This window comes from Carassius auratus, chromosome 23, assembly GCF_003368295.1.
Source record: "Carassius auratus strain Wakin chromosome 23, ASM336829v1, whole genome shotgun sequence".
NCBI lineage: Eukaryota > Metazoa > Chordata > Actinopteri > Cypriniformes > Cyprinidae > Carassius > Carassius auratus.
Genome location: NC_039265.1, coordinates 6,032,029 through 6,057,662, shown reverse-complemented (window position 1 = coordinate 6,057,662; position 25,634 = coordinate 6,032,029). Strand labels below are relative to the sequence as shown.

Here is a 25,634-nt window from a genome sequence, read left to right as displayed (position 1 = left end):
GTCTAGAAAATGTCGCAAAAATTCTAGATATGGGGCAAAATTCCCATTTTGTCTCATATTTACATCACATAGCTAAGAAATATCACACTAGCTCTAGCTGTAGACTTAAGTGCAATATCACATGAGTGTGAATGTGATACTGAGTGTTATACAACAGTTCATTACAAAGTTAATATTGTGTTATTTTCATACAATGTTGTCTGTTTTGCTCAATTTTGCCAACCAAAACAAAGACAAATCAGAACTGTTCATCCCTGAGCAACCCCAAGCGGCATTTCATTTGGAACCATTTGGCGCATTGAACCATTGGCCAGTTGTGTTGGATTTGAAGTGGTGCTGCCAAAGTCTTTTCAGGCAAGTTGTGCCACTCTGCCGCCATCTTGGCAACACCTCCGGGCAGCTATTTCGGACTAACAAGACAAGGCTCCCATTTAAATGAATGAGCATAGAGTTAGAACTGCACATTCACTGGTCACCGGGACATAAAAACTGCATGTATAGAAACAGCAGTAAAATATGATAAAAATCGCTGAAAAATGTTAATGACTTTGCCTCAAAATAAGATTTCAAACGACTTTTTCCCCACAGGTTATACTTTTACTACGCATGCGCAAGGGTTCCTGAACTGTGCGCATAAGTCAGTGGAACCAGACGATAGGCCTAAATGTTTCCCGGCTTGACCTTTAAAATCAGATGATTGGCTTTCCAGCAGGAGGGGCGGGACATGTGCATACAACTGCCATCTTTGCCGTTACGGGTTTTCCTTATACAGTTGTATTGAGGAAGTGGCATGTCTCTTATAAATTGTCTCTGGTGCTACACAGACCGATCGGTGTATGACATCAAAGTACAGCGAGAGCGATTCCAAAAGCACAAGGAGTCGTCTGCTCTTTAAAGCTCTTGCAGTACTTTGATGTCACACATCGATCGGTCTGATGGTGATGACCCGCTTCAAGTCAAACAAGCCTGATCATTTAATCAACCATTCATAAAGAACCATTTACTTCACTCCTGAATGAATCAGCCATTTGAATGAATCAGCCATTTGAATGATTCAAATGAATGAATAAATGACTTGATGACTTAATTATTAAGATATTTACCATCACCAACTGGCAGTTTTAGTTTATTAGAGTATCATTTCATTAAAGAAATAATTTAACATTTCCATAGTAATAATAATAAAATTAAGAAAATAAACTATTAAAGTTACAGTTTACCCAAACAAAAATGACATTTCTGTCATCATTTACTCACATGGTCCAAAAGAGCATATGTAATAAATTCGACAAACAAAATTTTTCTTGCTGAACCTACTTTTTGTAATCTCTGTTTGATGCTTTGCGCAACAATGACTTTAAATGATCTTTTTAGAGTAATTTCTCCAAATTTGATGTGATTAATTAGATTAAGTAATCTCAGTATCGGTATCAACTCCAATACTGGCATGTTCTGCCAGATTGGGTATTTATCAGATGAGACCGATGCAAATTTGATATTGTGTGAATAATATTCAGTGTTATTTTTAAGCCCCAAGTAAGGCACAAAAACATGATAAAGCACCAAAATGTTTTCATGCACTATATTTCAAGTGCACGACAATCAAATAAGAAACTTTAATTACAAAATAAACACAAAACAGCACGTCAGCCCCTCACGGACGACTGACTCGCGCAAATAAAAACCAAACACAAACTAAAACCCAGGCCTGGTCCTCTCTCGTCCGTCACTGTCGTCGCTCCGGTTTTATATGCTTCCATCTCCTCCGTGGGACTCGAGACCGGTGGGTCGAGCAGGTGTCGCTCATTTCCAATCATTCCACCGGCCTCGCTCCTGTTCCCACGTCTCTCAGCCCTGCCCCATTCCTCACAGCTATAAATAATAATAATAATAATAATAATAATAATAAAAATAAAAAAGGCCAACCAACAAAAAAACTGCATAATATTAACAGACAAATTATGCTCATATTTATAATTCCAAAGTCAGTAAGCAACAGGTGCTTGGAAATGCTGTTTTGTGCTCTTTTATTGATGAGTCGGCTGCGTTACGGCCAGCTGAAGGCGATGCTTCTCTGCTGGTCACTGCACAGAACACACTGCGCCAGGAGAGACGACACTGCGCCAGGAGAGTCAGACCTCCCTCGCGGGGCAGCACTGGCAACATTTTCCAACTGAATCATAGCCAAGGTTTATCCAAAAAAACTCACTAGGTTTGTCATATTTATTCTATGGAAAAATGCCACTAAAAGTGTCTGAGGTTTGCTAAATATAGCGGTCCTGTGTGTGAGGCGCGGGAACTGATGGCAGCGGGTGGTGGATATGTGTGGTGGTCACTGGACGAGTTCTTCTGTCTACTAGTTCTACAGCTTCAGTTTTGGAACTTTCATGCAAGTGAAGAGAGACCCTTCTCAAAGCATTCCGAACATTATTTAAATGACACCGGTACTGTAGTATTTTAAAAATGTATATCATAAGAAAAATAAACACAGGTATTTGGTATGAACCAGTTTACCTCTCAGCACTATACTGTTGCATCATTACGATCGCATGTGATTAATTGCAGAGCACTAGTGTGTACTGTGCATATTTATTATGTATATGTATTTATACATAAATATACACATTGCACACACTTAGTATGTAAACAAACTTTTGAATGGGATTAATCGCGATTAATCATTTTTCCACACTACATAAACACAGTTCCAATAAACAATATATATATTTAACAAATATAGCATTCTAAAGGTGCTTTTTGTCCTTGAATAATGTCTTCATTCTCAGTAAATACTGATATACAATACATAAAACAAAAAGTTGAAGCATGCCTGTTTCAGAAAGGATAATTGTAAGAGAAAGGTTCTTTTGAATATCGGCATAACCTGTCTACCTGCCTTCCACGAAGCTTAAAATAAACCATTTAAGACAATGCAGCTGCGTGGGCTGTGTGTACGGTTGAAAAACGATGACATGTTTACAGTTCTCTTTTTATCCCATCCTCATGATGGCAAGAAACCACCGGTTTAAAAATGAACTGGTCATACGAAAACTCAAGAGCTATAAAAGAATGTTTTTAAGCCCTATATGCTTATTAAAGCTCTTCCTTGTCTGGCTGAACATTTTCTCTGGTTCTTACATAGTTAAACACTCTCCCACACAAGGAAGCAGGGGGGCCGATATTTGTTAAATAACTGATTGCCACCATGACTACAGTAAACACTGGGGCCCTAGGTTCGGTGTTTATTAACAAACACATCTTCCTTCTGGAGCAATTTAACATTAACCAGGTGGTATAATCTGCAGATCTGGCAGGTGCAATAATACACAGGGAGGGCCTTATGTAAACAGCTGAGGAGGGCGGGGGAACGGCTCGAAAAGCAACACAGCTAGAGTAAACAGCGAAGAAAATCTCTAGACAAACAAGCAACCCCTCTCCTGACATGAATGTGAACCAGAACAGAGCTCGTGGGATTTGAGTGCTTGTTATTTAGTGCTGCTAACTCAGCCGCTGCCTGTTTCGGCTAGCAGAGACACAGTTGTACTTTCACTGAGAACGAAGGACAAATTTCAGATTGGTGTGGGGTTTTATACATATTGTTGAAGTCCATGAAAAAAAATGAGGAAGATATGGACCAAACAAGGAATAGGTAAACTTCTCCAATTATTGAGTTCTTATAAATCTTTGCCCTTTTCCTACAATTGACGGCAAGCTCGCATGAAGATCTGCCTCTATACAATCAACAACCGATAGATAGAACCTAGCCCCCACCCTACAATTTTTTTTTGTTTTAATTTTCGCTAATCCAGTTCACTCAGATCACAATACAGAGGAAAAGATCTGTCACTACTTCCATTTCATCATGACTTTATTCAATTCATTAAGTTCCATCCTTCCATTGCATTTAGTTGAATAGATGGCGTCAATGGCGCTGCACATTGACAACAGCTAGGTGAACAGATGTTTCACATCACGGTTGAATGCTGAATTGACCAATCAGCATCCAGGACCAGAACTACTATCTGTTTATATAAGAAAAAAATGTGCACTTGCAGAAAATCCATGCAAGAATAACATGCCACAGAGGAGGAAATCTGGAGCAAAACGGCATCTAACATAGACTGCACAAATATCCAACAACTGAGAAAACATTTGTGCACATAAAAACCATGACAAATATGTACTAAAACAAACACTGTACAATGAGAGCATTACATTGTAATGCAACCTGTCCACAAATGTGGGGGAAAAACAGGCCTACATGTGAATCATGCACAACTCTTGTGAGTTACACCGTGTCATTCTGTCATAGGCTGACACCAGGCAGCTTTGCTGTAAATAGATGTGTTAGAAACAACTACAAAACGCCAATCTGAACCAGTACTGGCCTGTTTGACTGATTAAAAGAAACGCTAATGGAAGTTTGTTTGGGTTACATGTTCTTACATCGTCAAAAACATGAAAGGGAACAAAAGCTCATCAACAGTGTAACTGCTGAAGAATGTTTTGAGCGTGTTTATTTGACATACACTGGCATCGGTCTATTTGTACAGATGATAGGTCTTCATCTCATGAATGTTTCTCTGCATTCCTAATGCCTCATTTGCCCATAGACACAAACTTCAGCTGACAAGCAACACAAACATGAGGATTTTAGGGGAGAGGTGAAGCCTCTGAGGACTTCAACTGTAAGGAGGGGAAAACATACACCTACCTGAAGGAATGCCTTTGAAGTCTCATTGAGGAGATATTGATACATAACACAAAGAGGGAGGAAAGCAAAGTCGTAAACACACACTCTTGAGCTCTAAAGGTGCTTAATGTGATGCAGCATCAATACGTGGCTCTTAAACTGAGTTACAGTAATTACGTTAGCAAGAACAACAACAACAACAAAACGGTTGTTTGTTGTGTAATTATGACTAGTTCTGAGGATGGTGGGGTTTATCACCCATAATGCAACTGAACATTCAACTGGACAATTAATATGCCCAGGCACGGCTGTTTAATGTTGTTTACTTCTAGGCATTGATCATATATTAATCAATTCGCTAGACCAAGTAATGATACAAAGAAAACATTCATCAGACTCAGTCTACCTATTAATTCTCCAAAATAGCACGTATCTGTGTGTTTTTCACCTCAGCTATGGAAATTAAAAAAACCAGTTCATCAATGGCAGCCTCAGGCTATTCTGTTACAGATATTTACAATAGGTGTTTAAAAAAAAAAAAAACTTGTGCGCTGTCTAGGAATGAATCACTAGATAAATAAATATTTTAAAAAGGGGAGCAATATGTGGAGAAAAGAGAGCTCTACCTATTAGAGGGAAGATGTTAGATAAAGTGTCCAGGGAAATAAATAATGTTTTGCTAGTTAAATACATTTGACTAATAATGCTATCTTTCTGACGGACTGATATTTTAACTGTTATATGCTCTGAATCAAAGTCTTATAAAAAGGAAAGGAACACTAAAGAAAGTAAAAAGCTTCAAAGGGCACAAGTCTATACACAACCTTTACAAATTCTTTCTTCTCAAATGTCATTATTTCACAGATCTTTGTAAACAGCGATGCCTTTCATCTTGCTATTATGAAATCATCATTACTAATATTAAATTACTATTATTAAAGCGACAATTTCATGCTTTAAAATTTTCAAATGTTTAAATTGGCATGGCTTAAAAACACATACAAATAAACTTTTGACAGATTTATCACTGGTCAGAATAACTAATTAATGGGATAATCACAAAAAATAAAAATAAAAATCAGCATTTGCACCCCCCAAAGAAGTGATTTTAATAAATATATTTTTCCCTCCAAACAATAATAACAGTTTTATGTTGTTTTGAACCCCTTTAACCTTTACTGGAACAACATGAGGGTGGATAAATGACAAAATATAGTTTTGGTTGAACTGTCACTTAAAGACAAGCAGCTAAGAAACATACACGATGACTCAAGCAGGTGCCTGCTAGCAGAACTACCCGAGTGCTTCACATTACATTCATATTCCTTGAAGTTTATGAAGCCATCAATCATTTACCTGTAACCTGTACAGACTTATTTTTGAAGGCTAAACTCTAACACTCATGAGAGTTGTGGTTTATGACAATTGTGTACAAGTCTCACTTCATTCAAGGCACTTTAATACTGCTGGACCTGTCTAAGAATGATTATTGAATGTGCAGACAACTAAAATCGGCAGCATGAGTTCATTCAGCCTGGTTCTGTCAGCCAGACAAGGCTGATGGGAGCAGTTGGCAGAAAGAAGGGGCTAATGGCACTTTATAGTAGGCTACAGCATGGTGTCTGGATGCATGGATCTATTTTTAGAGAGGTTTCTGAGATAATGGAAGAGGCAGCCCTCATAGAATATCACATTTCATAGCCTGGCTATAAACACATGACAAATTACGCAGATACACAAAACCACACTGTACGGATACAAGCCAAGGAAAAGATAGGTAGGCTGCATCAGTGAAATTACAGGGTCCGACAATATAATCTTGAAAATGTGTGACACGCTTAGTACAGAGAGCAGTTTGCTATAGTGCCTGCTTTTCATTCAGGTGTACTACTATGTAAATACACTTTACTGAGATGGAAATTATGTGGTTTCCACATAGAGAGTGAATATGAGGGTGTCAAACATTAGACTTTGAGTTCATTCAAACTTTTTAAACTTCATTAACAGTGTTTGCAGATTACAAACAAAAGTCAAGACTGAAACTTTTTTTTTCTCCGAAGGACATAAATATAAGGACAGTAGTTATAGATATTATCTTTTAATACATTGTTTTGCTTTTTTGTTTTATTCGGTTTTTTTATGTATATATGAAAATTTTAGGGAATGCACCAAAATGAAAATTGTGGGCCGAAACTGAAAATTCTGGATGCACTTGAACTGCTTTGTAAGATTATTTATTATTTTATGAAATAATATAACTTAAACTTGTAAGATTTTTTAATTTAACTAACGATATTGCATAAAAAAAAAAAACAAGCTAATGAAATGAGCGCACTTTTACTGAAAGTAACAATAAAACTCTTCAGGCACCATTTAGGCACCAGTACCATTGTAAAAGTATTGATATGGCACCGATATTGTAAAAAACCCTATCGATACCAAACCCTAACCGATGTTGTTGGTGTAACCTGTGGTACCATGAGAAAAGCCGAAAAAAGAGTGGCTCGTCAGAGAAGCATTATAGCCCGTGAAGCCTGCAAATAAATATCAAATCATTAAATCATTATTTAAAACTACAAAAAGAAGACAACAATGGAACAAGAGAAGATGGCATTCTTTTAATCTCCACAAGGACTTGTACCACAGCAGATCAACATTGTTGGTCGTGGACAACAAGTGATATATAATGCTATGCAGTATAATAAATGATAAGACACTTGTTCTTTGCTTTGTTTTATTTTATATAAGAAGGTAACATTAAAACTTATTAAAGTGCACAAACACACACAAAAATCAAGTACATACGGAGGGAGGGTGTGATGATTGGGGCGTGGCCGAGAGCCGTGGCAGACGGGTTCTAGCAGACCAATCACAGCGCTTGTGGTCTGCATAGAACTGAAGTGCCGTTAGATTTTTGGAGAGGTGCACGTCAGGCTACGGCATACTAAACATAGCCTATGGTGCAGCTACAGTGTAGGTTTGACCCAGAGGTAAAAATCAGCCTTTAGCCTTAAAACCCTTAAATTTATATCAGCTTTACTGGTAGTCTACCGTCCGTATGATACATTTTTGGGTATAATTTGTCACAGTTTATTTTATTTTGCTCTCCTCGCTTACATCAACTAAAGTATCCTGCACCCAATAGTAAAAAAAAAAATATATATACACATATACACAAATCCTCGATTCGATTGCATTTTCGATTCTAAGGTCACGGTTCGATTCGATTCTCGATTTTTACATTTATTCTTTTTAAAGCACAGATTGTCATTTTTTAAACTAGACTTTTATGTAATATAATATCTTACCTTTGTTTGCAATGTACCACATTACACTGTCAAACTTAAAACTTTTATTAACAACATAATGCAACAATAACTTATATCTTTAGTCAATTGAAAACTTAAAATAAACTGCCATCCAGTTTCTCTTTTGTAAGTGCAGTTTTCTTCACAAAAGATGACTATATATATATATATATATATATATATAATGTATGTATGTATGTATGTATGTACAGTATGTGTGTGTGTGTGCATCATTACAGTCTGTAAAATACGTGTATCTCTTATTACAAGACTGCAATCACTAGCAATCAGAAGAATTCCAGTTAATCAAGTATCTACAAAAGATCTACTCTATAAACAATGCATTAAATTACATTAAAGACAAAAATAAATTAAACAAGCAAAAGAAATGATTACTCACATGTATCTGGTCTACTGATGAAGTCATGGGTCAAGTCAAGTGAATTATTAATCATTTTCTAACAGGCGTCGAATACTGATTTTAGGAAAAGGGGAATAACCAATGACATTTGAGATAACAACTAAAACAGCAAGCCCCGCCCCACGACTGACAAAAATAAAATTGTTCGCGCGAGCAGAAGTGAGATGATCGAGCACGAGGATGTGGGGAAAGAGCATGCGCGCGCGAGGGCTTTTATTGCGCGCAGAGTACATGTCACGCGCGCGCGAGAGTTTGAAATGAGCTCGCGGGCTCCCGTTTCTTCGCATCCAATTCAGTTTTCCTCTCGCGGAAGCCATATAGCGCGCGCGCCAGCATCAGTTGAATGCTCGGTTATTTTTGTCATTGATTTGCCGTCATACAACATGGGGGCTTGGCAGCATCAACGATTCCATTTTTTAATTCGAAGTAGGGATGTCAAATTTCGATTATTTCAATGATCGATCGTCGTTTAAATTAACGATCAATTAATCGATTAATCGTTAACCATAATACTGCAAAATGCGTCTATTGCAGGCACGCAGTCAGCGGTATGACAGGATGTGCGAAAGCCACACACACACACAAAACGCTTTCTCACTTGAATTAAAGAGGTTTTAGTCTGAATAAAATGCTAGTAGCAGGATTATAAAATGAATAGATGCGATTATGATCATTTGATAAAATGAAGAGAGCGCGCCATACTTTTGAGGTCATTTTACTTTGTTGACAGTTTCCAATCCTGCACGGAGAACGCTGAACGCGCCTCTTTAAATGGTTTTGTGGTGCTCGTTGTTGTATTTTAAAGCACAATTGCAATGTTTTCAACTGACATTATTGTATAAAATTATCCGAAATGTGGAGCGCGTGTGACTGCGCTGCACATTAAGTGAACTACATCGGCGCTGCTGCACCAAAACACAGTTGCTCACATTAATTTGATCCTGCTGGATTATGTCCTAGAAAATGTCAGATTTTTAAAAATCCGGCATACAGCGCATTAGATCGTGACAGTGCATGCGTGCAGACGAGGATGAGCGAGCGGGGCTTTGGCTAGATTTATTTGGAGGTTATTGCTCATGTCTCATTCGGCACAAATCGAAATGTTTCCATATTCGCAATGTATTTGAATGTTAAACTATTATTTATAATGTAAACTAGGCTTGTACTTAACACGCATTCGCATATAGACGGAAAAGATGATCCTCTTCATATGAGCAAAAACGTCCTTGGCATAACAGCAGAGAGGACCGGTGTACTACGGTCTATTTAAACTGACCAGTGTAACCTTTTAATGTTTAGTTGACATTTTATTTTGATAATGAACAGACTGCGATGTAACTTTGAATCGCTAGAATATACGTGTGCAGCAGGCTCCGGGGCGATCGAAACAGCTGAGACATTAAAAAATATATATATTTTCCGCAAAAGTGTTTACTTTCATTTGGGCACACTCACAATAAAAACAGAAGATTTGTGCTCTTGTAAAATAAAGCAAACAAACAGAATGCGTTGTCATCCTTTTTTTTTTTTTTTGTGAACTTATGGAGCGCCCACACTTCTGTTTTAAATCCGTTAATCTTAATTAGCCTATTTAAGTCGGATATATTTCGCATAGCCTATTTAAAAAAAAAAAAAAAAAAAAAAAAACATGAAAACAAATTGTTATTTTTATGTTGGGCCTATTACTTAGTAGGCTATAAATTTTCCTTAAAGCATCCCATTTTGTCCCAGGGCTTAGAACCTGTGCCCTAGTCAGGTCCATGCAGAAACTTGTGAACGATGCTCGGCGTCATCGTTTAGTGACAGCAGTGAATGCTCCAGGAATGTGTCGGTCACAGCGCCTATTAATCGCTGTTTTGAATCCAGCAATTATTTATTTAGAAATGATAAGATCAGATTATGACAAGTGTGGTATAAAAGCTTTGTTTATTAGAGGAATAATAGGTTAACTGGAAAATGTTAGATTGCGACCATGCTTTTGGACCCCATAGTCTTCATTTACGCGGCTTTGTTCTGGTTTGCCGGTTGGTCACGAATTTCCTCAAATTCAGTATATTTAGGCATTGTTTCTTTTCCTAAATCTTCATAGTCTAACCCTCTAATTTCCCAGGTTTATTTTATTATCTTTCGCTTTTAATAACTGTTTTCGCATCTCTTACTGTGGTAAACATGGGAAGGGAAATTAAAGATTTCATGAATTAAGAATTCGTTCGATTTATTAATTTGTTCCCTTATTTCACTTAAATCATGGGTTATTTAGGGAACAAAATTAATGAAACATGGACAATTGCCACATTAATAATTCGTAGGAATGAATTAACAAGTGGTAGGAATGAATAGACTACCTGTCCTGTCACTGTGTCCCGCAGCCCTGCAAAGCGCACGATATAAAACTGTTATCTGATGAAATGATTAGTAACTACATTTCTATTGCATTTAATGTTGAAGAACTTTTATGTTGTTTCTATTTTAATGTACTTTAAAGTTTAAATCACATTAAAAGCTTAATTTGTACATTGTGAATGAATGATGATGCTTTTATATATCGTCACCGTCACTCACAGCCGCTCGCACGTGTTGAGTGCGCATGAGCCGCACGCAGCCCAACACTGAATCGGTTAACCGACCATCGATAGCCTTAATCGATTGCATCTCTTATCGACAATTAATCGATCATCGATTAATCGTTGACATCCCTAATTCGAAGTTTGAGACTGTGACTTAATTTCGATCGATTTTGATTTAAAATCGAAATCGTGGCACCCCTAATATATATATATATATATATATATATATATATATAGGAACCGTTGCAATATTTCTTGTTACCATCTTTTATATATCGCTGTCTCGTTTGTATTTGGCCAGTTTGGAGAAAGCATCACCAAACCTGACGGTGATGTGGTTTTCAGGGCAACCGTCACAGCCCTAGTGGTATCAGCATATTTTAACGAGTACGAGTACAGGAGCTCATTATCGGTCCGATACCAGTATCGCTGCATCCCTAATTCAAAAACAAAGTAAAAAATCTTACCGTTCACAAATTTTTGAACAGTACCTTACATAAAAACTTAAAGACTGAAAATCTAATCTTGTTAGATACAACTGAATTTAGGCATCACAAAATTATTCATTTTGAGACTCGCTAAATATGCAACCTACACTATTTCCAATTAGCCACTGTTAACATCAAGCAAAAAATTAATAGAAATGAATACTCTTATATGAAGCATATGCTTCAAACTCTCCAGGATGGCAAACACAGATAGTTTAACCACACTTTACTGTTCCAGAAGATTTGAATAGGTGTGCGAGTCAGTTGAGATAGGACAACAGAATTATCCCCATTTCCATATAGATTACACCAATAAGACAGCATGGTGTGACAAGCAATTCTTTCACAACTCTTCAGCAACACCTTCCCAGTCCTCAAAATAAACTTGTGCTTATTTACCAGATACTGATTACTACGCACACACAAGCTATTCATTTTGTTTTTTACTTTTTGTTTTAGGTGTTCATTTACTTAAAAATTAACCCAGACAGAGGACTAGGCTTCCTGACTCTGCCAAATGTTAACAGAAAAAAATAGTGACTGAATAACGCCAGCCAAAAGCAAACCTGTCAACTTGTCCACCAGCCATTACGCTTCCTCACCACGACAAAGTTTGCTTAGTGTTTACGCACTCATCTGAAACCCCTTCACCTAAGGGGAAACCCTTGGTGAAGCCAGAACATAAGAAAGGGGAAACATAATCTAAGGGTGTACTCACAACTAGGTGATCTGAACCGTGCCCGAGCATGTTTGACCCTCAAAGCCCAGTTTGTTAGAATAGTGTGAACGCTCCTTACTGTGCCAGGACATGGTTTGTTTGGATGTCCCTGGCTCACTTGGAAGAGGTGGGCTAGAGCACAATTCAGTTGGGCTCGGACGGAGCACGGAACAGCTACTATTTTGTGTGCATTACTGTCATCATTACGACCACACATCTTCTATTAATACAGTACACTAACCAATTAATTTAATTGAATGAATGAATGAATGCCTCCATAATATTCATCTGATACGTGCAGCGCAATCAAGTGAAAATCACTGCACGGCATAATTTATAAATCTATTAGGCAATCTATTAGCGAAAGTGCTTTTCTTCACCCTTTTTTTTTTCAAAACAAAAAGTTGCATCGTGAATGCATTGCTCTGGCCCGGAACATTAAAGTGCAATATGAGTGCAGGCCAGTTGGGGAGTGGGGAAAAGGAACAATCGTGCTCGGTTCAAGGCAACCCTAAAAAGGAAATATCTGTTCATCTACACATCCACGCCTAGGAGCACCACACGTACCGCTTCCTCGGAAAGAACAAACCACATTACACTTACTCCTACATTCTCTCATGCTTGTGGCACTCCCTTCAACTATAATATCATTCGTCTCAAGAGTGCAATTTATGTACTAGACTGTTGCTTATTAGGCAGTCAGCCATCACAGCAGGACGTCTGAGTATGATATGCCATAAAGGTGTTTATCTAGACAAGTCAAGAAAACTGTTAATCATTAATCCGATTATGACAGTGACATTACCGGTTCCTGACTATCTTGTTCACTGTGTAGCAGGAGATGGGGGAAGTTATGTCATTGAGAAATAAGGCATCACTTTTGTGTAAGTCATTAAAGCGGTTATTAAGCAAGAAGGGCAAAATCTGTCAATCGTTGTATTATTCAGGCAGATATAAAAGTGACAGAGAGAAACAGGCAGTTTATAAACACTGTTTAAAGGATAATAACGCCTTATCAATAACACAGTTGTGAAACACAAGACAGGCCATCACATGTTTGTTAACAATATGACGAAGCTCCAGGATACAGAAAAATGCCTGAAGGAGTGCGATCTGAAAGAAGAATGTACTAATGCATGGTTTAGCAAACATGGGTTTATGAGTTTATGAGAAGCTAATATCAATTCATAAATCCTTCTGTTTAAAATGCCACATCATCTCACTGAAGGATTTATTTCAAACACTCGACTGATGTTATGAAGTGAGTTTGGAGTAAAATCGTTTTATTAAATGTGGTATTTTCACATGCTTTCCGATGGAGCAGCATTTACTACACAGATCCATAGTTCACTGAGAAACTACGCAAACTGCTGTCATTATCGCAAAATTATATCTTCGTTTTCATTATCACGCAATTAAATTGTCTGTGATAATGAATGCGATATTGCGTCGCTTGTCAGTAAACTATGGCTCAGTGTAGTAAATGCTGCTCCATCTGAAAGCATGTGATGGAGATTTACTACTAATCACAGAACAAGCTTCACTAACAAGATGCAGGACTATTGCATTTGATTAATCGTGCAGCCCTAATTCAATCATATGTAACACTTAAAAAAAAAAAACAAGTGGGGTTACACAATTAATAAAGATGAAACAGCCATTGATCTTATCAAATTGCAATATTCAAATCGAAGACTGCTATTTAACCGAAGTAGAAGTTTCAGAGTGGCACTCTGTTTATTTATACATTTGCAGCTCATAATATCAGATTTTCAAAACTAGAAAGGGGAATGCATTTGGAAAATCAATGCACACTAGGTTCACTAGACTTTTTATAAATTCACATAAGCAGAACTGCCAACATTTTTGTGGACAGACGTTTACAGCATGCCAATATTAAACCACAATAAAAGCTTGAAGATTTGACATGTTGAAAGCTTGAAAGTAGGGCTGCAACAAACGATTGTTTTGATAACTGAATAATCTAACAATTATTAGAACAATTATTCCACTAATCATAGATTATTTTGCTGATTAATCAGTAGACATGACTATTCAGCTTTTGAAATTAGTTAAAATATTGAATTATACTTATTCTAACAAATAAAGGTAATCACTTCAGCTTTTGAAAGTCTGTAATTACAATTAAACAATTTATACAAACAGATATATTTGGCACACAAAATGAGATGGCAAAGAAACTTATGATAAACCATATGGGAAAGTAGCTGAATGACATCATTATGGCTAAAACCTCCTTTTGTAAGTCATATTGATAACAAAATAAAGGTTAAGTGATAAGACATTATTTTTTTAATAAACTTTTTATTCACAACATAAACTCTCTTAAAAAAAAAAACCTTTTAGGGTTACGATATTCCAAACAGTCCTGAGCTGGATCGAGTTTTGATCTCTGCAAACCAAACTATAACTTTTAACGAAATGTTTTTCCCCCCACTATTAAAAAAGATTTTATCATTAGCTATAGCTCCACACTGGAGAGCTGCTTTATAACAGAAAATCAAGTTGTAATTCTAACTGAAAACGACATGAGTTTTTCATGTTAAATATGGTAAAGCCGCTAGATTTAAGGGTAACTGTTCCATAAAAGACTATATAAATAAACAAATAAACATGACGTGACTGGACATTTCTGGAGTAAATAACTGAAGTGCAGAGCTTGTGCAAACATTGCTCAAATCAGATGCTTTCTCAACATTCAGTTTTTATGTGTTTTTTTTTTTGTTATTGAGAGGAAAGTGCACAGTATATATTTATACATTCATCCAAACGTCACTCAGTAGTTTCAGGTTTGGCTGCGTTTGCTCTGAGTCTTCTCTTGAATTGCATCAGGAGAGCTGAATTGGGCTACAGTGCCACACTAGTCAAACCACATTATTGCAGGCACTTACATTAGGTCATAGGAGATCAGATGACTACTCGACAACAAAAATATTTGTAGACATTTTTTTTTTATTGTCGAAGTTGTTGATAATGATAAATCAGCCGATATTTGGCATTTTTCAAATATCGGCATTGGCCGATAAGTTTTTCTTCTTGGTCAATGAGACTTATTTTGAACAGCAGCGCCTGAACACACAGTGCTCTCACACTCTCTCGTTTGCTGTCGGCATTAACAGTTCTCTCTAATACGGAAATAAATCTGTCTTATAATCATATAGAACAGTTAAACCAAGGAATTAATGTATACAAAAAGTATTATAACGATTGCTTTTATATTATTAGTAATAGAAAGGCAAACATTATAATACTTTCTCGTTTGCCGTCAGCACTAAGCAAATACACATTTATGTCATTACAACAAATCTTTGAATGGCTAATGAACATTTAATTTCCCAAACCTTGCAAACTCAGTCGAATCCACAAACTTTCCAGAATACTGAGTGCGCTATTGGTTACAGTGTTTACTTCCATTGTAATTATATTTTTATTAAATATTTATGTATTTGTGAAAAATACTTTGTCATCTAAAGTATGTTTATTTTACACATTTATTTTTTTAACCATTGTCAAATGATTTCAAATTTCTTAAATATTAATAAATAATTATATCGGCTTCACTTGGCCCCCCTGATTTCCAAGATATCAGCATCAGCTGTCAAAAACCCAATATCAACCAATAGTGTTAGCTTGTTCTTGTAAAGAGTGAATTTAAATATGGGCGATCTGACAAATTTGTATCATGATCAGTTTGAAGACATCCACAATCTACTTCTCAAAGGAATTGTAGATTGTGCAATTAAATATTAATTAAAAAATCTCAGAGGGGTACTCGGCATAAAAAAAAAAAAAGAATAATTTGGGAACCCTCGGTACTAACAAATAAAATCCTCTTTAACGCTCTACTGAAATTGTTTTCCAGTTGTGCTGAATAGACAGATCTTCACAATGGACCGTAAAGTGAGGGAACCAGATCCTAAAGGCCGGTAACACCTGGTTAGACAACTAAAGTAAAAAAAGACGGAATGGGATGCATGTAAAGAGCTGCAACAAATGATTAACTGAATTGTAAATGCTCAGAGGCAAAAAAAGGAGGAATGAAACCAGTCAGGGGCGCAGCTTTATTGTGTTTGTTGTAGTTTCAACAACTTCAAAATCAAACAATGAAACTAAAGGAGACCTTCTTTTTTTTTTACTCTTTAGTACACTCATGTAGGATTATGAAACTCGTCAAACCAACTAGACAATTATGAAACTCAGCAAACCAAGTACACTACAAATGCTGGCTGTGAAAACCTAGAGATATACCAACCTACCTAGGCAGCACTTCTTTTCATAGATGCCCTAAAATAAGTCTAGGAAGATACTTATTTCAGCTATGAGACACAACCAAAGTGACACGCCTTATAAGAGAGTATGCAGAGTCCCTGTTTAAACCTGCTGACCAAAATCAAACCACCCAGCTAGGATTAACACTCAGTTGAATGAGATTTGACTAATGCCCACTGACAAACATTATAATACAGGCTGCATAATTGTAGTGAGGTGCAAAAAAAAAAAAAAAAAAAAAAAATGATAGGGTAAAGACTGTGTGTTCAAAAAGAAAATAATTGTTTTAAACAAATAATGATTAAGACATTTTTATTTTAAGCCTAAATGTATGATTGGGCAACTGCAAAAGTGCATTTAAGTTACTTGATTAACTTCCAAAGACATACATACACATATATACACACACATACATACATATATATCAGTTCAATAATGTATGTATTTGTAGATTGTATGTATTTATGTGCAGTATGATGTCTCTTTTAGTACATGCTGTGTGGTTAATATTTGTTTTATAATCGGTTTAATAATGAAAAAGTAATAAAAAAAATGGTGGGGTTTTGGAGGTTAGACGTGATTTACGACGGACCGTGTCTTGTACAGAAGTTACTCTGGCTTTTTTGTTATCCACATGAACTGAACCAAAGGCACATGTTAGCCAGCTAACACTCCCATAATGGGTTTAAATGGGATGCTGCGAAAATTACTAAGTGTAACGAAAGCCACAGACTTCGTTCAAGGTAAATGACATGTTATAAAACACTAGATAAATGGCGATAAAAGTGTGGCTTTGAATTAGCTGCTCCTCCTGTCTGCTCCCCAGTGCTGCCGTTAGTTCTGATAAGGCTAATAACTAGCAAATCAACCTCGCAATGTAAATTAAGAATAAACAGAGAAGGCAACTTGATAAAAAAGAATAAACTTACCGGGGATGAAGTGGTTTCTCAACAGACAGAAATGAAAAGTTTAACAGCGACCCTGGAAGGAACTTTTGCGAGCTGAAATGTGCGGTACGTCGGTCTCCCATGAAGCTCGCGCAGACGCGCGCTGGCTGCCACACCGCCGCGTGCTGCACAATGTAAACAAGTGTATTCTTCCGCGATGCGCGTCCCAGGGACTACTTCACGGACCACGCGACTGGAATTCGCATGCATACGGCACCGTTTACAGCAAGCGTCGGATTGTAAACGATAAACAAGATTAATTTGATAAATTTAGTTATGTCAAAACCGAGTTTTTAAGGTGAGTTTGAGAGCGGAGTAGCTGTTGGGGCGTGACGTCACGTCCACCTGCTGAGAACTGTAGTGCGTCGTCGCTAAAGACGCGAGAAAAAAATTATGTTGCGCACTAGACCTGATATGATTTATTCAATGAGTGATTAATCAATATCATATTAAAAACGAGCTAGCGGGAAAAATATGTGGAGCTAATCTGGTGAAATGTGAATTAAATAAAAGGTATTGGAGATGAAGACAAGTGAAGACATTAAAGATTGCGTTTAAAGGTTGTGCAGCGCCACCTAGTGGTTACTACATTAGTATGTTATATCATAAATGCATGCAGTTGAAATGAGACATTTTTTTTTTAAAATAACTGCAGTAGTCGAATTTCGAATTCTGCTTTGTATTTATTCAATATTTCAAAACCTATAAGCAAAAGAAAAGAAAAAATAATAATAATGTAACCGATTAAATACATAGAGATAAACAAAACATCCTGTGAGTGAAGCCCCGGTAGAACTCAAGGCACCATTCCAGAAGATTGACAATCAGTTTGAGGTTTCAGATCCTGATTGGGAGTTTGGAAAACCGACACAAATGCTCCTAAAAATACACTCAATAATCCACGTCAGTACTTGCATCTCATCGAGAGATCAGTGATAGGTAGGAAAAGGCTGAAATAAGGTCAGCTGCATGTACAGGATGTTTTGCACATCCCTGCCCACATGAAGGACAAAATCATAATTGTGCTTTTTAGTGCATTAAAGGGCCTGATTCCTGATTCAGTTCATTTTGGGCTTGAAGTTTCAGTCTTGACGAACCTAAATAAAATCACAGCAGTAAGTGAGCTAATGCAAAAAACACATCAGTAAAGACGAACACGAGAAACATGATTTTAACTCTCTCTATGCAAGTCCAGAAAGACACAGACAGGTGCAGATCTCAGACGATGAGGAATTATAACACCGGGAAACAGAAAGGAAATCTCTTTGGTACTGAAAAACTAAAAAATATATGCTCTGATGATTACACAGGTCATTTTCAGTTTCATAATTTGACAATATCTACACTAGCTCACCTCCACTCAGAAGTTTTCCAACATAAGCATCCATCCAAACACAAAACAAACTACAACAATAACAAGACACAGTGTGATTACAGTGAATAAAAAGGCAGTTAGAAGCAAAGGCATAAGTTAAGAAAAATAGACTTAATGATTTCAGACAATGAAAATACGAAGCATTTGGACTATTCTGACAAAGACCAGACACTAAGCGCCTACAGCAACACAGAGAACAAAACGAAGGATATCGACCACGAGGCAATACCCGAAAAAGAAAGTTCACCAGTGCTTTGGCGCCATTCTAAAACAGCTTTGACTTACATAAAATACTACAAGAGGAGGTCTGGATACAGTTTTCTAAATCATAAAAGCAAAGCCGTTTGCAAGATGCAAGGATTTACCCTCATGTGATTAATACAGGATTATTTATTTTAATTTACGTAAATATCAAATTTAGGGTGAAAACGTGAAATTGCATATGCATTTTGCTGTATACTTAAGGTTATAACCAAGGCTGTTACACCCACTTACATTTGCTCTGAAAATCATTAATAACCTCCAAGCCAAAGAGTTTTTTTCCAAAGAGAAATGTGCAATACTTTTGCATAAAAGAGTTCCCAGAAGCAGATTAAGCTTAGCCTTAGACCTTTTTTTTTTTTGACCATTTAAGGAAAAACAGCCCTAAAAAGTTTGATCCTAATGGATTTCTAACGCAATGAGTATATACTTTGACAAGCAGCAACTGTCATTGGACTGCACATTTGATCAATAAACCTAGAAATGTGGGGGCATTGCTCAATCGTGCTTTATATTACATATGCTACTGGCTATGTGAGCTTTATTGATATTGCCTAAGTATCTGTTATGAGAAAACTCCTTATGAAAAGCATGGAGGGATTATCTGCAATGCTTTACAGCTTAAAAACAGGGCTGTATCATTCCCTAAGTGATATGAAACGACCGCAAAACCAAAGTGTTCTGTTCGCCCAGGAGGGATTCTTTCTCCGTTTTCAGTCCCTTTTCTAGGATCAGTCCAAAAACAGGGAAAACTGCGGTGAATGTACAAAGCTTGCTAATGTCTTGAGCGACCACCTTCAAATGCATGGTGCTCCTCGTGTGCTGAAAAAAACAAATTGGAATCAGTCATTAACAATTCTATGATGTCTTTGCACTTAAAATGTGTTAAATTACTTCTACCAAACCTATAAATACAATTAATTTAATGTATGACACTGTATCAAGCCATTAGGGTTTGCAGTGAGAATTATGTAAACTGCTGACACTTACGTTTATAAAATACTGCTTTAAAAGATATCTGTGGAAGAAGTTCGTAGATTCTTCCTAAAACGTTGGCCTCGTTGGCAAAAGAGGCGTTTCCATTCCAGACCTGAACCACATCTTCTCGTTCTCGCACACTGACACTTACTCCTACCACCTCGTCCTCTAAAAGACAAACAGAGATTGAATTATTTATTTAAATGTTAGCAATAAAATAAACTTAATTTCATAGAACATGTTTCTGTGCTCACCTGATGCACAGTAATCTGTGAACTGTTCACCAATTGTAGCCAATAGCAGCTCCTTCCACACAGCTAACTGGTAAAAAAAAAAAATATGGACAGATATGGACAAACTATATTTTGGCAGTGAAAGCACATAGCAGAATGTATGGGGAAATGCTGAATTTGTGTATGTATTTAACATATTTACATTATGCAGTCAGTCTACAAGTCAAAGTGTAGCAGACTTACTGTGCTCTCCTTTGGCACTTTCATTTTCCAAACACCTCCCTTGGCATTGCTTTCCTCTTCCCTGTGTAGACAGATACAAAATATTTTTAAACAAAATGGTTTATATTAATAGCACCAAAGCATTTCCCAAGCTAAAGACAGATCCACATTCCAGTTAAAAGGTTTGTGGACATAAGATTTAGCTTTTAAAGGAAGTGTCTTATGCTCAGAAAGGCTGCATTTATTTGATCAGAAACACCGTAAAATAACTAACTTAAAATAACTTTTCTATTTGAATATATTTTCAAATGCAATGTATTTCTGTGATGCATCATCATTACTCCAGTCTTCAGTGTCTCATGATAGATGACAGATATCTTTGCTGCTTAAGAAAATTTTTTATTAACAGTTTAAATGAAACAGAGTTGCTCAGGATTTTTTGATGAATACAAAGTCTGAAAGAGCAGCATTTATTTGAAATAGAAGTTTTGTAACATTATACAGGTGCTTCTCAATAAATTAGAATGTCGAGGAAAAGTTCATTTCAGTAATTCAACTCAAATTGTGAAACTCGTGTATTAAATAAATTCAGTGCACACAGACTGAAGTAGTTGGTTCTTTTAATTGTGATGATTTTGGCTCAGATTTAACCCAAACCCACCAATTCACTATCTCAACAGATAAGAATACTTCATAAGACCAATAAAAATATAAACACTTTTAGAGAATTGTTGGCCTTCTGGAAAGTGTTCGTTTACTGTACATGTACTCAATACTTGGTAGGGGCTCCTTTTGCTTTAATGACTGCCTCAGTTCAGCGTGGCATGGAGGTGATCAGTTTGTGGCACTGCTGAGGTGGTCTGGAAGAACAGGTTTCTTTGACAGTGGCCTTTTGATAGACAGCTCATCTTAAATTTTTGGTCTCTTGTTTCTCATTTTCCTCTTGACAATACCTCATAGTTTCTCCACGGGGTTCAGGTCTGGTGAGTTTGCTGGCCAGTCAAGCACACCAACACCATGGTCATTTAACAAACTTTTGGTGCTTTTGGCAGTGTGGACAGGTGCCAAATCCTGCTGGGAAATGAAATCAGCATCTTCAAAAAACTGGTCAGCAGAAGGAAGCATGAAGTGCTCCAAGATTTCTTGGTAAACGGGTGCAGTGACTTTGGTCCATTGTGTTTTTTGAAAACCAACACCAGCAGATGACACTGCACCCCAAATCATCACAGACTCTGGAAACAGTCCAAACTTAACACTGGACTTTAAGCAACTTGGGCCATGAGCTTCTCCACCTTCCTCCAGACTCTAGGAAATTGGTTTCCAAATGAAATACAAAACTTGCCCTCATCTGAAATGAATTTGAACCACTGGGCAACAGTCCAGTTCTTCTTCTCCTTAGCCCAGGTAAGACACCTCTGACATTGTCTGTGGTTCAGGAGCGGCTTAACAAGAGGAATACGACAACTGGAGCCAAATTCCTTAACACATCTGTAAGCCTTGACCCCAGCCTCAGTGCATTCCTTGTGAAGTTCACTCAAATTCTTGAATCCAGTTTGTCTGACAATCCCCAGAAGGCTGCAGTTCTCTCGGCTGGTTGTGCATCATTTTGTTCCACACTTTTTTGTTCCACTCAACTTTCTGTTAACATGCTTGGATACAGGACTCTGTGAACAGCCAGCTTATCGACAGTTAATTTTTGTCACTTACGCTCCTTGTGAAGGATGTCAATGATTGTCAGAGACCATTTTGAAGGCCCAGGAAACCTTTGCGGGTGTTTTGAGTTTGATTAGCTGATTGGCATGTCACCATATTCTAATTTGTTCAGATAGTGAATTGGTGGGTTTTTGTTAAATGTGAGCCAAAATTATCACAATTAAAAGAACCAAATACTTAAACTACTTCAGTCTGTGTGCACTGAATTTATTTAATACACGAGATTCACATTTGAGTTGAATTACAGAAATAAATTAACTTTTCCTCGACATTCTAATTTATTGAGAAGCACCTGTAAATGTCTTTAAACACAATTTTGATCAATACAATGCATCACTGTTGATAACAAGTTATAATTTCTTTTAACAATAAAACATAAAAAAGAACATTTAACATGAATTGGCTGAAGACTCACCACAGTGGTCTTCTTTCTCCTCGCATTAAGTGGTAGCTACACCTCAGAGGGAGGCAGGACACAGGAGGAATGTTGTTGTACACACTCCAGAAACTCTTTATGTTATGAAAAACAGGTGATCCATAATATATCAGCAACAATATATTCCCCAACTGCAATGGTAAACTTTTTTTCTGCTGCCTTACAAAACTATTTAACACTATTACTGTCCATTACAATATTTTGGTGCCTAATTTCATTTAAGTCATATACAAATCTAAATGTATGCTATAATGAATTGGAAAGATGCATTTAATTCAATTAAAATGAATAAATCTTGATTAATATATCAAAGGACTAGTTTTTCAGGTTGATCAAGCAAAACATAAAATTCTAATTACAAAATGACTTCTAATAAAAGTGCAACACCTACCTGTACAGTGTGGACAGTGTATATCTTTTTGAGATTTGATTCACACTCTGCTGCCGTTGTACCTGGTAATGACCTTAAAGATATAAATAATTAAAAATAATTACAAAATGCACACTAATAAATAGATTTAAAAGAATAATTCACTTAAAAATTTAAATTCTGCCATCATTTACGCACCCTTGTGTCATTCCAAACCTGTATGGCTCTCTGTCTTCCGAGGAACAAAGGTGAATTTCTTAGTAATATAAATCAAAATAGTGGCTAAGATAATGAAAGTGAATGTGAACTGTTGCTATAAAGCTTCAAAATTACAAATGATTGCTTGAAGTGCTGTCTTTTTTGTCATTTTGAAGCTTGACAGCTTCATATTATGTGATTAAAAACAATCTAGACATTCTTCAGAAATTCCCCTTTTGTGTTCCATGAGCAAAGGAATATCATAATTTTTGTAATGACATGAGGGTGAGTAAATAAAGACAGATTTTTAGCTGAACTATACCTTTGAACAAGACATCTCTACACTATGCTAAACTTGGCACATCATCCATATCTGTATCATAAACCATAGATTCATAGGGGTGTTATCTCCGTCTTATGTCAAGTGCTATTCAGTGCTTGTGATAGTCCCATAGGACACAGAACACAAGCATTTCACAATCCTTATGGCAACCAAATGTCAGTTTGATTGTAAACAGGACTTCAACCCTTTGAGAACCATTGCCAAAAACTGCAGAGAAGATTTTAAGGAAGAGAACCTTAAGGAAAAGTCCTATGCAAATGAACAAGCAACTTAAAAGTGGTCACTTATTCTTCACTAACAGTGTCCTACATTTTAAAAACACCGACAAAACTTAAATTGGCTAGTGACAAAGCCTTGATGTACACCTTTGCCATATTACTCTGCTGAGTTACAGAGCTCCAGAACAACATGCAATCTGATATTAAATAACAACCATGACCTACAGGTGACTCGACCTACTTTACTAAGTTATTATATCAGCTATGCGTTTTGACACTCTTAAAGCTTACAAACACTTAATAGAAGAACCTGAACCATCTACTATTGTTAGCGGTGCTCGTTTAGAAACTGAAAATAGTAAGGTTGGTTAGCTATATAAAAAAAAAGAGAAATACCAATCTTGGGCCTTTGTTGTCAGGCTCGTGGATATAGAAAGTGGAATCCTTATTAACAGTAATATAGCAAAATCAGCCTACCGATCCAGCCAGAAGGTCCACGGGGAGTGCAGCGGCAGCGAGGTGCCGTCCTCGATGTGGTTGGTGATGTTTTCCAGCTCTCTCTCGTCGATGTGGATGTCGTTTTCCGTAGAGTTCACAGGGCTGCTTTGTCTCGCCGTGTTCAGCTGCAGGTTTGGGGTTGCAGGAACCGCCATTTTTGCTTTATTGCCGCTAATCGATGTCTGAGCGTTTTGCCGGGAGATCTATAATAATCTCCACATCCAAAAATAGGCAGATTATTGATGCTGACTCATTTGCCGATCGGCCGGCTGGACTTGCCGCGTCACTGCACAACAACAACAACAGAGTCGGACTGGAGAGGGTGACGTCAGACGCAGCGCGCCCCGTCTCACCGCACTTCAATATAAAAGCATTCAGACGCACTCTTAAAACAAGTGGTGTCAATTTCAAAGGTTTGAGATTTTAATCAGGCAAACCACTGGTAAGAAACCAATCTGTTATCTAGCTGATTCATCTGATGGCGTTTGCTTGTAGGCCATTTCGTATCGGCGTCAAACTGTGTTGATATTTTTAACAAAACTTGAAATAAGTCAAAATAAAATAAAATCTGAATAATAGATGAAAAACTTTTTAATTGACAATTGAAATTTACTAACTAAAATCAGTGAATGATATCTTGGCAGTGAAGTATAAGTTAAACTGAAATAAAAAAGGTTACAATTAAATAGAAATATGCAGTCTGTTAAATCCTTAAAATGTCAAAAGTGCACAAAATTACTAAAATAAATTAAAATAGATTAATGCCAAATAGATATGTAAGAAATTGTAAAAGTGCATAAATTACTACTATTAAATATAAGTAACTATTTTGATTATTATAAGTTATTTTGAATTTGCTTTTCAATTTTTATTATTATTTATTTAATTTTAATATATTGAAGTATAAGATTATGATTAGGGAGGTAAAGTTGATATTTGGAGTATGATAAATACCAATGACCAGTTCAGACCAGCTAGAAACCAGCTATGTTCCTAAACACAACTAAAACCAGAGGGTGGATAGGATATGTTACTGTATCAACATCCTTTGTTTGCCGTCTGATTTAAGGGGTTGGGATTGAGACATACAAAAATCCATTGATGTTCCAGTAATTAATGCAACAACAAGAGATGTTGATCGAAGAGTATATGTCTTATCTAAATCACACTAGGAAGGTTTGCTAAAATTGTAGTAGATTCAGTGGATATCTAATAAACAATTAGTGAACGTGTCAAAGAGCTTGTGATTACAAAACCAATTACAAAAAAGTTGGGACACTGTACAAATTGTGAGTAAAAAAGGAATGGAATAATTTACAAATCTCATAAACTTATATTTTATTCACAATAGAATATA

The 25,634-nt window shown here is 36.7% G+C and overlaps 2 protein-coding genes across 2 annotated transcripts in view; both read right to left on the bottom strand.

The window, feature by feature from the left end:
- LOC113041104 (forkhead box protein P1-B-like) overlaps positions 1 to 17,564 on the bottom strand; it is a 50,087-nt gene extending 32,523 nt beyond the window's left edge. Inside the window, exon 1 of the mRNA XM_026199429.1 lies at positions 17,415 to 17,564. The gene's annotated coding sequence lies outside the window, so the exon portion shown is untranslated. The remainder of the gene's footprint in view (positions 1 to 17,414) is intronic.
- Positions 17,565 to 18,095: 531 nt separating this feature from the next.
- eif4e3 (eukaryotic translation initiation factor 4E family member 3) lies at positions 18,096 to 24,616 on the bottom strand. Its single transcript, XM_026199431.1, has 7 exons — positions 24,257 to 24,616; positions 23,042 to 23,114; positions 22,630 to 22,724; positions 20,523 to 20,583; positions 20,301 to 20,367; positions 20,059 to 20,214; positions 18,096 to 19,890 (listed from the first exon to the last, which is right to left on the bottom strand). Exons 1-7 carry the CDS (start codon positions 24,430 to 24,432, stop codon positions 19,844 to 19,846), a joined length of 675 nt encoding a protein of 224 aa, XP_026055216.1. The 5' UTR covers positions 24,433 to 24,616; the 3' UTR covers positions 18,096 to 19,843.
- Positions 24,617 to 25,634: the final 1,018 nt, after the last annotated feature.

Excerpts from the sequence above, each read along its gene's own strand:
- eif4e3 (XM_026199431.1), bottom strand. The coding sequence starts at position 24,432 with ATGGCGGTTCCTGCAACCCCAAACCTGCAGCTGAACACGGCGAGACAA. Across the intron at positions 20,584-22,629 it reads GGAGAAAGAAGACCACTGTG|GGAAGAGGAAAGCAATGCCA; the intron begins GTGAGTCTTCAG and ends CTGTCTACACAG. Across the intron at positions 19,891-20,058 it reads TAAAGCAGTATTTTATAAAC|CACACGAGGAGCACCATGCA; the intron begins GTAAGTGTCAGC and ends TGTTTTTTTCAG.